At 39.5% G+C, this 15,445-nt stretch overlaps 1 protein-coding gene across 1 annotated transcript; it reads right to left on the reverse strand.

Moving 5' to 3' along the window:
- Positions 1–561: 561 nt before the first annotated feature.
- On the reverse strand, positions 562–12,065 carry LOC144443548 (insulin gene enhancer protein ISL-1-like). The gene is made up of 6 exons (XM_078133075.1): positions 11,954–12,065; positions 11,544–11,733; positions 10,562–10,812; positions 8,866–9,164; positions 4,180–4,365; positions 562–1,254 (listed from the first exon to the last, which is right to left on the reverse strand). The coding sequence occupies exons 1-6, from the start codon at positions 11,976–11,978 to the stop codon at positions 1,135–1,137; spliced, it is 1,071 nt and encodes a 356-aa protein (XP_077989201.1). The 5' UTR covers positions 11,979–12,065; the 3' UTR covers positions 562–1,134.
- Positions 12,066–15,445: the final 3,380 nt, after the last annotated feature.

Genomic DNA, 15,445 nt, shown 5'->3' on the forward strand with positions numbered 1-15,445 from the left:
AGGTTGTACAGCAGTACAGCGAGGATGGCAGCCCTAACTCATCGGGCGTAGTATCACGTTGATATTTGTTGTCAGTTTAAATCGCCACTTCACCATCTACGTATTGCATCTGCGAAGGAAACCTGAGATCGGCTTCATAAATACCGGCTTTAAATAATTTTACTTTAAGTTTTCCTTTTTAAACAAACTGCTCCCTGTACACTACGGTGTCACAGAGCCTAGGGCACGACTTCTGCCATATCGTCTATGTTTTTAAAGCACACTACTATACCATAGCACGGTGCCTATTACACTGCGCACTGGTCGTTCACGTCGTAGCTACACATGTCTATCCATCAAGGGGCCAATGGTACTTGTCTATTCATTACCAACATAACTCTGTTCTCTTTTGTATTAATGAATATTATTAATTGGTCACCTCTACCGCCAGTAATGTACATTTCGTTTGGGAATTTTCAACGCTCAGTGATCGTGTCGATTTCACTTATACGTTAGATCTTCATCTAGGTTGCCCCCGTTACTACTGTATGTATAGCCTTGACATACTCTCTCTCTCTCTCTCTCTCTCTCTCTCTCTCTCTCTGTTCCTCTTATGCATAATTTACTAACTTAGGGTTGTTTTGCAACAAGAAAGATACCCCGTCAGACAAGACACAAATTAGAATATGTACACCCTAAATCAAATGTTATTTGGTCACTGAGTTTGAAATCCCATGTATACTGTACTGCCGCGTCCATACAACAACAACAACTCATCATCACGATGAACATGTGTATATTGTTTTTGTTCTTTTTTTTCCCAGAGTTCGGTTTATGTGCAATCGATTTGGACAGAACTGTGACGCTACTTTAGAGGATCAAGCTTAAAACTGACGGTCTCGTCATTTCTGTCACGTGTTAAACGCGTGTTAAACGGGAACTTGAAAGCAAAATGTCATCAAGCACACATAATTAGAGAAAAAGTCCCAGCTTACGATCCAGGCAGACGTCGGTGTGGATTGAGTGACAGTCCCTTTTTGCAAGTTAGGTAGTTATCCGCGAAGTTGATCCGCCAATCCTCTCCAAACTGACAAAAAAATGGTCCTTTTTTTCGGAAAATATAAAATCACAGCATAATATTCTGTCTTGCTTTTTTTATTCACTCGATGTTGATATTGCTGATGGTGGGGGGTTACTGTCTGCTAAGGTATCTTCCGGTGGGGGAGTTAATTGTGAATCTTCGTGATTCGGTGGATTGCCTTCGGAGAAATTTACCTGTGAAGAGAAGCAAAACGGGAAGAGTCATAGCATTGGAAAATATCAATACAACTGCAGAGAACTCAATAGGGAAAAAGCCGTCACAGTGTGTGAGTTATTTCAGCTTTGTTACGAACGATTACTCCTTAAAAATCGATGTCGACCTACTTGCTTATGTATGATGAATAACCTCACACGAGGAGCCGTATTTTCCGATACAACATTTCCCAAAGAAACAAATAAAAAAAATCACTATTTTGTGCCCGGTTGTATAAACTGCAAAATACATAGACGAGAGTCTGGGGCTGAGTTGGGGAATATATCATCGATGGGGGACTTGTAAATTTTCTCGCATGGCAAAGAATTCTAATCGAACGTTTAGTCAACAATGCCAAGCAAATCAAACAGACCTGATTAATGTTGGTGAACAAGTGACACGAGAAAACATTAACTCCTTAGAATTGGTTGGAAATTAGAATATAATGAAATTATGAACAGTTATTAATTACTACCCTGGTGGCGTGTTTTGAGAGGAAAGAAATATTTACTGTAAGATGAGTAAAACGAAAAAAAGCGGGCCATGACTTCTGTTGATGAAACCTTCGTTAAGATATTCCGAAACACTGGCGCACTGGGGTCGTGAAATATGGTTGATAACTCGACGAAAAACCGCAGGGAAATGCGATGTTTCTATAAATTCCAGTTAGCTGACGTTAAAAACCACGGATTTGTGCCAACGTTGGAATGAGAATTCGCTGAGATATGGTTGTCTGACAGTGATAAATATGAAAGACTTCCATGAAGGTCGCCAGTACTCCCAAGCCTCTATTACATCAACACACAATTTCAACACTATCTGTGCCCGTTTCTATACCTTCTAATTGTTGTGTTAATAACTTCCAGCTTAGAAATAAACATGCACAGCAATAAACGGAATTTTGAGACAGGTATTTTCAAACATAATTAACGAAAAGCAAATATTTTCGATGACTGCAACACCTCCCTTTCTTGTAGACGAGAGTCCTAGCTGCTGAGATAATAAAGGCACGAATACAGAGAGGGACCTTTAATTAAGGCTCAGACCACAAAATTTAGTGGTCTGAGATTAAGGTAACGTTTGTCGCCTTCTGTTTCTGTGAATAAACTTCATACATCTGTACACCAGAATCATAGTGTTGGTATTACCAAACGTTTACATAAAATAAGGTATTCGTGTACAGTTAGACCAAATTGCATAAAGTACTTGGAAAATTAATAAACTTTTGTATGGGTCCCATTTGGCTATCAAAGTTTTGGTTTCGTTGTTACCATAACCTTAGAACTGTAGATATTATCTGTAATTTAAAAGTGTACATGTAACATTCTTAATCTGATTACTAAATTTTAATCTCTTTAGGAAATGAATGTACATTAAAAAATATATTATCATCTCTTTTTATCCAGAGCCAGAAACTATTTACCTGTATTAATCAGAACAGTTGAAATTCCCTAAAATTCCCCCTTTTTCAAAATACACCTACTACCAACTATGATTGCAAGCTTGAGTTTTCAAATTATTTTTAATGTTAATCATACTCAATATGTATTGTATGCTGGATATGACCGTGAGCTCTCTTGGTGACATCATACCCAGGGGCAAAAGTAACCCACAGCGTACTGCAGCACGGGAGATCTCTTGCTTTTTTTCCCCTTGTCAGCCATCACCAAGTTTATCTAAACGGTCTTAGTGTGTCAATGGCCTTCAAATTCTCCACCGAAATATAAACAATTTCGAAATCTACAACAATTTCGAGTGCACGTGCTGATGTCATCGTCATCTTTTTTTTTTAAATATTGAGCATCTCACTCCGCGGGAAGTGGTGGCGAAATGACATCCATTCCATTATACCAACATATTTAAACAATCATTGGTAATTGTGGGCCCCAACAATCTGTTATTTCTCCCATTTTAATTCTCCCACACCTAATAGGCTTAATCACTTTGGCGGGAAAAAAATCAGTCCATTGCCACACTGTGGTTGCAGCAAATATTATACCCTAATGCGCGATCCTGCTTGGAGAGCATTATGAGAGATAATTTTGCTCAAGCAAAGGGGATAAATATGAAGTTGGAAATTACGGTTTTCTTCCCTGATTTTAAACGGATTTAGTTTTCTAAAAAGACCGTGGATGCGATGAACAAAATAAGTATGAAATTTACTAAATACCATATTTTACCGAGTGTGCGTGCTAAGGAGTTCTTTTGTATCTTTCTACCGATGAACGAATTACAATGACACCGGTGTAATCACGAAAAACGGCCACTGGATGATTAGAAAAAAACGCAGGAGCTCAGGAATTCAGCGGAGTGTAATTTTTATCAATTTCTGGATTCTGGATTAAATCTTCTCTGTGACTCTGAAATGTTTCGGTATTACATGACAGACCGTTCCTACAAGCCTGAGGATGAGACAGCTTGAGTCAGGATCTGAATAAGAAATGGCGCCAATATATATGGCAGACGACAGTTGATGCTTTCCCTCCAAAATGGATTTTATTTAAAAGCAAATTATTTGTTTTCATTCTCAATTCTGTGAATTAAATACAACTATTCAGCCCATACTCTGCAAAACTTTATCTGGGGGGAGGGGGGGGGGACAAATTCAATCCTTCAACGGCTGTCATTACATTGAATTTCATAATGTTTATTGAAACACTACTAGAATTTCGTACTTGCCATATAACATTCGTGTTGGACGCATGTAGCATTCAAAATTAAATATTTACGCAATTAAGAGTCGTAAATACAAAGCAAAATAATATAATACTCATAAATTTTGCCAGAACGGTTTGTTCTTTATTAATCAACTCGGTTGGTACATTTGCACGACACTGTTTACTCGAAGTCGTTCCGGGTGAAAGACGTCATTTCGTGAAAATTAATTTTACGAAATAAGTGCTTACCAATTGTTGAAATGCTGGTTGTTCTATATCACTTTTCAATGCAAAATCGCTGAGTGCTTGCCACGCTGGTGGTTGCTGCTGATAACTAGTGACTTCAACTGGATTTGCTTGCATGTTACCCTCGTGTCGCACTGGACTCGATGCTACCATGGGCACTCCCTGGAAACCCTGTACTCGCTGATTATTCTGAAACAAAAATATTGTTTTAAAAAAATTATTTAAAAAATCGAAAGTATAATTTCAATCGCGTAGTCACCCATGATCACATATTTACAATGGCGCCTTAAATTGCGGGAACAAATTAGCAGACTACATGTGCACGTTTAGCGAATAACCATTCCATTTCAAATATGTATGCACACACATGTATACATCTATCTACAAAATTTCCGCAAAGATCTGCAATTTTTGTTAATGATGCACCGTAAAAACAAATCAATAAAAAATGTTTCTATACTCTGATTCAAGATGAAGCCGAAATTTACTAAAATTTTAAGAAATTACAATTTCTGTTGTAAATTTTGTGCAAACGACGTGGTGGTGGTGGTGGTGGTGGTGGTAGTAGTGGTGGTGGTGGTGGTGGTGGTGGTGGTGGTGGTGGTGGTGAAAGTCGTTGCAATGCATTGATACAGTTAGGAGCGAAACAGTTGTCGGTGTTGTACAAGCAGGGCATGATATGAAGGGTATATTGCACTGACATAATGGGGATCAAATTTCAATGCGTTTCAGGCTTTCAAGAGTGGCTTATACTTTATGAAAAAATAAAACAAAATCCTAGCTACAGTTCATCGTGAAGAGAATCACATGACGTGATTGGGACCACACAGCACCATTTATATACAGTGTATGTGACGTGACGTACATGTTCAACGACTAGAACTACAAACCGCTGATGACAGGTGTGCTATTTTTTAATTCAAACTCGAAGACAACTGATTTTATTCGGCAGGTTTATTTTTTAACAGAGCAAGGAAAATCTCGACCTGTCAAACATTTGTTGCAGATTGGAGATCCCCATGGCTGTGAAAAAAAACAGCTCACGCCCGGAGTAATGCAACGTATCCATGGCTATAATACCGATGAAGACGTGTATGGTAGATCACAAATTGAAAGGGAACACCTGGGCTGGACCCAGTGATAGACCGTGGAACAGTACCGGTGTAGGGTTGACGAAAGCAAACAAGACTGAATCAACACTTGACTTGAATATAGTGATAACACACGTTATTGGTACCAGTGTTTACTTTTTTCCGTTCAGAAATTGAAATTCAAGAAGATTCGCAGTAGAAAGGGGTTTGTTTTTTTGTGTATCTGTTCGGGCAAATAGAGAAAAGGAGAGATTCGAGTTTGAGAAATAATTGAACTCTTCGCTGTGCGAGACCTTGTAAAACCAATCACCCACTTTCATGGAATGATACGTTAAATTGAGGAGCAGAGAGCACTTTCAAAGACAGGTAATATTGTACAAATAAACGAAAATGTTCAAGTGTCGGAACAATAGTATAAAAAGTACACGAACATTGTAGGTCGGTTATCATTGCTCTGTGTATGTATGTGTGTATGTGTGTGTGCTATGTGGACTGAGGATATTCGATTATAGCAAAGCTCAGCTGGCGTTGCAGAAAAACCCTGCCTCGGGTCGCAAGCGGTGTTTTTTCACTGATTCCATTCACGGTAAACAGTACGATTAAGCGGACGGGTCGATCTTTGGTGACCTTTCGTATCGACAGCTGATACGTATGACCGTCCCTTGCCACAGTTTTCACCCATTGCAGCTCCGTGTTTAAAAGTACATATTGTCCATGTGAATCTCTCCACAAGAGCAAACACTGACTGTCAACTTATTTGGACAACGGAGTGGAAGGGGGCTTCAAATGCACGTATGACACCTAATTATAAACCGATTTCATGGGAGGGTGTATTTATATTGTATTGGTGTTTGAACGATAAGTTAGATCTCGACCCAGCCCATACAAACATTGCCATATCTTAGACACACAAATAAGACACTGGGTTTGTGTATCTAAAATGAAAACAAGAAAATGCACCACCTTCCCTATCTCGATTGTTTTACGTATTTAAACATTTCGAATCGTCATTTCGACACACGCCACCGAATTTGGCTATACTAACTTGAACTCTAAACGCAAGTGTCTAAAATCTTTACTCACGGGAGACATATTTACGACCCCGCACGTTTTGCATTCACCCAATTCGTCGTAAAAATGACAATTAGGCAACCGACTAAATTGTTAATGAGCAAACAATAGAATGAGGCGGCTAGAAGACTGAGGGATGAGTTTTACGACAGCGATAGAGAAGATTTCGTTTTACAGATTGAAAGGGAAAAACCCAAAATATTTGAGGAAGAAATTTATCACAACCAGGTTGGATATTACCCGTAATAATCTCAGCCCTAAACTGGATAATGTCAGTTGCTTGACACAGACTCATAGTATTTGCAGAAACCAATGATGTGGTCTGCACTAATATAACCAATTCCCCAAACAAGAAACATCAGATAGGGCAATGCGATTAAAGCTCTCGTCGGGTATCTTAATCAGAGAGTCCCACTATCTCAGTCACCCCTCTGCACAATCTTTTAATCCCGACTGCAAATTGAATTCTGTCGGATATTTTCACAGAATACAGCGGTTGTGTATGTGTTTTAGTCTGTTACGTCAGTGTCTGCAGTGGTTACTCAATTTAAGTTGTGAATTGTTTTTCGTGTCACAAAAAAAATGTTGTTTAAATCTGATACGAGAAATTTGTGGAGGTTACGAGTGCATATTTCGATTGGTAGAGTAAACGTGATGACAACAAACTAATGGGACTGCGCATGGGAATTAAATGTCGTAGAAGTCGTCGAACATTGGAGTGGAATTGATCCCCCCTATAAGTGAGCCCATTTCACACTTGTAATTAATTTGCAATTCGTCCACCATTTTGAAGATTGAGAGTGAGGCAAAAACCACCCGAGAATGGCATTTAAAAAGTTTACACCCCTAAATTGAAGTTCTACACCAGCTTCACAATATAGAAACGATTGGGATAAAAATTGTAATATTTCACTAAAAGTTTATATATACGTGTGGCTTTTGGTGTGATAAGATGTTGAATTACAGCTTAAACAGTTTCTAATTCTCACGTACCAGTACCAGTTTCCCATACAATATGAATGCATCACATGACTTTTCAACAATGACATATGAATGCACTTAAAAAATAAATAAATAGATTTTACACAAAGTCCAGAATTTTTATACTTATAATAATCCACAGCTGTAATTTTCAAAGATTAAAGTTTCAATATCAAACAGCAGACACAATTCCAGCCCTGGCCTTGAAATACTGGAATTATGGGAAAGACAGTAACTATGTGCGATGCAATGTGTTCTTGAATAGCTCCGTTATAGGACGTTTTGCTGTTGTAACTACGACGCTTAAAAAACGCTTGCCCTATCTATACGTTATGCATGATCGCTACTTTTTATAGGAAGTCTTGAAACGCAATTAGAGATGGTAACCGAGTTAGTACACCAGGCATACATGTTAGCTGTACGTCACTTTCATTGTCAAAACAAATCCAATTACACAAACATCATAACATCGAATGAAATATTCATGTGAATGCCAGTAACCCGACTCAAGTTGTGGGAGTTACGTTTCAAAATTGGCTATAATTCAAATTAACGTAAACATTTCATAATTGACCACGTTTAGAAATTCGTCAACTTTCCCAGTTAAGTTGACTGGATTGAAGCGAGCGAGCGAGCGAGCGAGCGAGCAAGCGAGCTCTCTGACGCTCACTAGAGTACAAAATGAAATAATTAGTAAAGCTGATACACTTTGCAGATCAACCGGAAAAATCATTAAACTCTGTTCTTTGTAAGACTCACATCTCCCCCTTTCAAAAACCACCAAGTATGACATTAGCCGTCCTTAAGGGACATCTAAAATTTTACAAAACCAAAATTAGCTGCGAAAGACTACAACCTGCTAAAATTTAGGCCACTGTGTAGTTATACTTTGAGGTTATAGTCAAAACAGTATTTTATGTGTGTGGTGCTACTGTTGTTATTTTTTATGGCGGCCAGACAGTAGTGTATTTTGTACACTTGTCGCTTCTAATGAAACTTGAACGACTTATTTACTTATTTATGAAATGAAATATTTGACAGTAAGCCGTGACAGCATACATTATGAAACCCTCACAATGGAAGAGAAAATCGGGTTGTAAAATTCACATTCAATATTGACCGTCGATTTAAATCAGCTACGACTGCACAAAAGCAAATGTATACATACCGACAAAGTGTGAATTCACCTGCCTTGATCACCCTACACGTTTGTATGTTGAACTCACTGCCAGAAAGCGGCTTGGGTTAATTTAGAATTATTATGTTTACAAACAGAGAGAGTGATGAGATACATACGGTAAACAGTGTAAGGCGTAATATAGCAGCTGATGAGCCAAAACTCTGACACGTGCCCAAAATTAACTTTGGGTTGCGATGACGAGTTACTCTTCAAATGTTGAAGCCAAAAAAACTAGACAGTGATTTTTCTATACCGTTGCCTATAGTCTGTGATTAGAAACTATTTTCAAACTGGGTTTTACATGTATAAGCTAAGGAATGTTTATGCGGAGTTGTGATTACAGGATTCGATTGTTTTGTCACCTACCTTTTGGTGTGCTTGGTCCTGTATTTGTTTCATCAGTTGACTCCGTTTTTTATCCTTACATCGTTTGTTCTGAAACCACACTCTAATGACACGGGGACTAAGTCCAGTCATTTCGACTAGTTGTTCTTTCATTAAAGCGTCCGGCCTCGGGTTAGCCCCATAACAAGTCCGTAGTGTATGCAGTTGTTTTTCATTGAGCACCGTACGAACTCTGGTTGTTTTGTGGTGATGTGAGTCTTGTTTGTGCACATGTGGACGTAGAGAACCGCTTCTGTTATTTTGCATCGGTTCTGCATGACCTGTGTGGGTATTAGGAGTAAAGAAAAATGAATGAGAAGTCGTACTTTGTGGCAAATATTCATTGGTAAAAAATGTAACACCACAAAAGTTATACTTTATAAAGTCTACGAAAGCTGTACATGTGGAATTATGTTGAATAATACCATGCCTTAAGTGCTGTAAATTAAGAAGGGGTGATACCACGCAGCTTTACTATCATACCACAGTCACAGTCACAGTACCGATTCAAATATTCTACTGCTAATGAACGTGTTACTATTTGTGCCTTCTGCAACTGTTAGAAAATCACGATAGAAGTGTGCGGATTTTGAAATTTCACAGGATGTGAAAAGTGTTCGGTGTACGTTAGATGTTCAACTTTGAAGAGTGTCACTTTTCTGACGCTTTCCACAAAAAAGAACACTTGTAGGGTTTCCTCGTTAGGCCGCTCTGTTCAAACGTAATGAAGCCACTTTGGGCATTTGTTATATACTCTAGAAAACTTTGTTCGTGAGACTTCAAAGAATAGAGACATAATCACAAAATATCAGTATAATAATGCCATTTTGTAGCTAAATAACGAGAACGTTCTAGGGAATCTGACCATTCTTTGTCGTGGCTGGTTCCCTATTTCATTTTTAAAAAAAATGCAATTGAAAAGATATGGGCTCAGTTTATCAGCACACTACCATCAACGCAGGAAGCAGATCGCCTATCGAGACACCGTTCCTAGGGAACAAAGGCGATAGCTACATGGTGTAAAACTGCTTGGAAAATATTTACTAAAAATACAGACTGGAAAAAAAAGAGAAATGAAGAAAAAATATCAAAAGCGAGGGGTGAAACAAAAAGGGACAAATATCATAATTTGGAAACGAGCCTTTTGGGGGCACATAAAAACAAGAGGTCGTATTCTGCTATACCCCCTTGTGCAAATGAATTAACGCATATGAAATTGAAAATACTGAAAAATATCTTTTATACTACACAAGCGATGTGTTTCGACGGCGCCAGATTGTTAAGGGAATACAAAGGCATGGACAATGGAGCTGCCGCAAGCATTGCCAATAATCCCTGTATGTCGTCCATTTTGGGGTAGCTGAGTTCAGCAAACACATTTTTTGTAAAACGTCATATTATTCAAAATAAACTCAGTGGATATAAAGTATATTTCATTTGTATTTATTCGGGCAATTTGGCATATTGGAGTTCCTATGTTTAACTGATAGCAAAATCTAATTTAATTACATTGGGTTAAATAGACTCTCTCCTATTCTTTCATCCGATAGTTCATTAACACTATAAATTAGCGGTGGAACTGCCATAGCTGGCCCGATTGACATACTATGCAAGGCTGGACATGTCAGCCGGGATATGAATTCACACGAGAGAATGGAGGCGATGTGTGTTTACTTACTTGCCATATACGTTCGATGGTTATTACTGTTCCCATTCATTTCGCCTCCCGACGCTCGCTCCACAACGTCGTGATCGGCTTTACAGAATAGTCCGTCCTCACGGAGGGCAAATTCATCTCCTGGTATAAGCTGTCTGCTACAAGCCACACAGCGAAAACAGTCTATGTGATATATTTTGTTCCTGGCTCGCATGACGAAGTCATTTTTGCTGAAGCCGAGGTTGCACTTTGCACACTTGGTCCCAAATAGCCTGCATATGGGAAATTATTGGGAAATATACAATTGCAAATTAGTAGATACAACACGGGGTCAACTACACTTAGATATCAATACAACGAGTTTAAATGTAATTTGGAAATTATGACGACCCACATGGGTCTAGCTCACGAAATAAACATTGAGTAACTGTAAGGCATTGCTCACGAAAACATACATGTATAGGGATGAACACAAAAATTTATTCTTGAAGAAAATTTCATATAAAATGTTGAAATACAGTGGATTTACAAAATGACGCTTGTCAACGTAAAATTTTACGCGTTTGTGCCGTATTGCGTAGAAAGGGAGGCGGAGCGTGTCCGATCCGTGTTTCCGCATTCGTAGTTAGAAAACATCACGGTACCAGACATTTACTCGAAGATTCAATGACAGCGATGGTTCTTCGGATTTTATCTATAGTACAGGTTGAGACAGTCGACGGCGATCGATTCAGTTTTCTGAGCGATATTTAGGTTATATATGTGGATAGATAAATTTGCATCTTTTCAATTGCAGTATGAACTTTCACTTAAAAGTTCGACAATTCAAAATAAATTACTACTGAGTAGGTTGGCCTGTAACAAAAATAAGATAACTTCCGTTTTGAAGTGGTTACGGAGATTCTGAAAAACCACAAACTAACACGCTAAAATTTTGGGTAAATCACCAAATAAAACACAGATGGGGTACAAAGTTATAACTGCTAGGGAATATTCTATTCACCTTACGTAACACCGTTTACAGTAAGTTTTCCCGTCTCGTACAAAACACGTACACGTTTCGTCTAGATATTGGTTGCAATCGGAACATTTTAAACACGCTGCATGCCACTCTAAGTCCGGAGCCACACGAAGAATATATTGGTCTTGAATTTGGTTACCACATCCGACACACAGCGACATCCTCCGCTTCTCTAATAGAAAAGGAGTAGAAAATACGACTGGTGAGTAGGGTACGTAAACACGTCAATATGCCGCCGCTGTTATGTGTGAACCACTGGTGGGTTAAAAGCCGAGTGTCAAACTCGTACACACACATGGACGGTGAGAAAAACAAAACAATGCTATCCGAAGCAGGTCGTTGCAATACACATACACAAACAGTGAAGGTAATAGTGCTCGATCGCTACGTACTTTTGGGGTTCGAATCGCCCATCATATCGCCCACAGAATCCCTTGGCTTTTCGCGCGTGCTGTCCGACGATGTGTTGTCAAAATGGGTGGTCTAACTCTACGACGACTCATGTGGCCAGCTGACAAAAATACTTCAAAAAATTCCGAACTCGAAGGGCGGTGGCGCTGATTGGTTCCCGTCATCAGGCACTATCACGTGATTCGTGTGGGATGTATTCTTTTCATACATTGGTTGTCTTTTGTTTGTTTGGCAAATTAGGTGACCTGAGAGCATATAGTAACTTTTTATTGCAAAATTCATTCATTCGACATTTACGCATATTCAATTTATTGAAGCCTTCGTAGAACAGAGGGAGCTGTCAATTCAGAATTCTGTTGTTTCGTGGATCACAAGAGTGAAATTCACCAACCAAACAGAAATATGGAATCGAGTTGAGTGCGTTAGGCTTACGTAAAGAAAAGAGCAATAGGAAAGCTAAATGTGTGAAATGAGTACAAAATAGGATTGTCATAACAAGTATGTGTAAAAGTGTGGTTTGTCTCAGACTATTGTTATGGCGTTCTGTTTAGAATCTCCAAAATACGCCGCCACTCATCGGTCGTTTTCATGTTTTGGAGAACTGTCATGTTGACGTATGGTGAACAATAGACAGACTTTGATGGGGTGTGAACGACTCTGATCTATTGTGTGGCAAGATAGGAGAAATGCAAATTGCCACTGTAGGGCGCTCCATTGTGACGGGCTCGAATCACACACAAGATTCGACTACTGCATACTAGTTGGATCAATAGACTAAAAGCTTGAGGGTGAACCTGCTACACAGATTCGCACCTGTCTAGTCGCACTGTACGCTTGTCTGACACGCACGCAAGTGATATACAAAACAAACGTTTGACAGAAAAACCTTCTCAATTTCAATAACAGCTAGGTCTCATTGTTTTATGTATTAAAAAATGCAAAGTAAGCTATAGCGTTGTAACTAGGTCTACATTGCGTAAAACGCAAACTAAATTACACATTAGGTTTGTGAAAAAGGGCTATGTCCATTCTTGATCGGGATAATGATTAATGATAACAGAATCGCCAACATCTTATAAATCTCGGGCAGAGGGGCATAACATTTTGCATGGTTTCGGAGTTTTGATTTTTCATTACATGTATTAAGCCATGGGTGTGAATGAAGCTGCTGTGTACATGTTCGTTGAAGACAAATATAGACTCATTGGCTCTTTTCGTCAAACACGGCAGCTTACATCAGCAGCTGAAACAACAGCGCGTGCGAATAAATCTCAATCAATGATTATTTGCACCTATATAGTACGTTGCTTCATGCGAACCTTTGCAATATCTACATAAAAGTCACCAGTATTTGAAATATGCGACTCCGCAGTACGCAAGAAATCAACTCAGCTATAGTTTGATAATAAGATTGGTAACTGTTTACTCAGGGCGGATCTTTGTCTTAAAATAAGCCGCTGAACAAAGTTGTCCTTCGTAGGTCTTTAGGTGATGTATTAGTTCAGTAGTGTGTTGGCGCTACTTCATTCGACTTATGTAAGCGGTAACTGAAAGTGAGAGTTTCAATCGAAGCGAGATGTTCAGAAAAGAAAACGCGCTTGAACGTGTTCAACTGACACGCGCTCTGTGAAACGATGGCAGACTTTATTTTTCCCCCTTCGTTTCAATCAAGATGCGTTCGCATTTTCAGCTTATCTATGTCCCGTCATCTTTCTATGACGAAGACATACACCAGGCGTGCCAACTCTGTTGCCGCCCACATCATTTCCCCACAAAACGAAGCTTGGCAGATGTCAATCCTCTGTCGGCCCCAATAACTCCAGATGGCTCTGATTTTCTCCTCCTCGAATCTTGTTACCCCGTGTCTATCAGAAAAAAAGGCGCGAAACGACACGCAGACGACAACTTTCACCATATCCGTCTGTAGCGTGACAGAAACTGACATGGACTCAGTAGTTCTCGGTGTGAAGCCACAAAAAACATCTGACCCATAGCGGGCTCAGTTGCCACGCGCTTTGTGGCGTAATTGAAAAGTTCAGTTTTTAATTTATTTATATTTGGATAGAGTAATCAATCACCGTTTGTCACCGACACGAAAATTGTGCTGTGATATATGCGTATCGAGGAGGAGACCACAGACCACCATGGCGATGACAACAAATTTGCCATGACTTCTTCCTTCTTTGACGACGAATTTCTTCCAGCTGAGCTACATGTAAACGCACACGATATTTTGTCCAATTTGTACGTTTTGACTTCTTGGGCCGTGAATGAATGTGTTAATCTAATTCAAAATTCAGTGACGCTAAATTTAATCTATTGACACCTTGTATGTTTTAAGTGAAAAAGTACCCCTCCCCTTATGTGTGTGTATGGTGGGTGTCAGAATAGAGACATTTTTCAATTTCTAGATGAAAACGACAAAAGTAAAAAAATATGTTGCACGAAAACTTTTAATCAGTATGAAGGCAGATAAATGTCAACAAGTCGGGAAAGCATTAGACAATAACTCTCTTTTCGCCATTCCGGCCTATTAAACCCAAATACCTCAGCAATTTTTGAGAAAGGGGAAGTTGTTTACATAATGAACGAGACGATTTACTATAGCGAAGCAGTTCTTAAGATGACGTATCTCATCCGAGAGCGTTGTTCATGATTACTGCCCACTGTGAAAACCTAAGTTCGTTGGTAAGCCAAACAGAACTTAAGCTGGGACACTGAAACGTGATCTAAAATTGTACATTCCTTCCCGCCGAGGGACAAAGACTGTATCATGTCGGGGAGCGCTCCAGGCTCCTGCATCGTTAAAACGGAGATTGACAGTCTGTGGGAAACCCTGTTGATGCAAAAGTATTATAAATTTCGTTCTCTGTAGCGAAACATATAGGCCAGGGTAATTGATCGCATTCAACGAGCACCTGCGTATGTGCAGTCACTGTACCAGTTCCTACACTACAGTACGAGCTTTTGATTGACAGGTTGGACAGTTCGGTCTGCGGACTGCAGAGCATGCGCAGATGTGGAAGCTCTTCCAGTGGACTGAGTATCCCCATGAGAAAATTACAGGCCAAAAGGTTACACATACTTTTAATATGCGTCATATTTGGCGATGTATTATTCATTGAGAAAGTAAACGAGACCCGTCATTCGTCAACGACCGTGTCCTGCACCACCTTACTGTAAATACTCCGACTGTTGTGAACGTCTCCGCACTATTGAAACTTAACAATTCCGCACAGTTATGCATGTCTCGAAGAATACCCAATTCTAACACCGGCAACTATGGCCCAGTCATTCGATCATCGAGAGCCGTAGACTTAGTGGCGACTCAAAGCAAGCTAAACTGGGATCCAGTTGCGATCGTTCGGTCAACACTGCGCATTGACGAGTGAAAATGTCTTTGTAGCATAGTGTAAGCGATGTACATAGGAATGTCGACATGCAGTGGCAGTAGAAACCTATGAGCAAACAAC

Source organism: Glandiceps talaboti, chromosome 12 (genome assembly GCF_964340395.1).
Source record: "Glandiceps talaboti chromosome 12, keGlaTala1.1, whole genome shotgun sequence".
In the NCBI taxonomy this organism is placed as follows: Eukaryota; Metazoa; Hemichordata; class Enteropneusta; family Spengelidae; genus Glandiceps; species Glandiceps talaboti.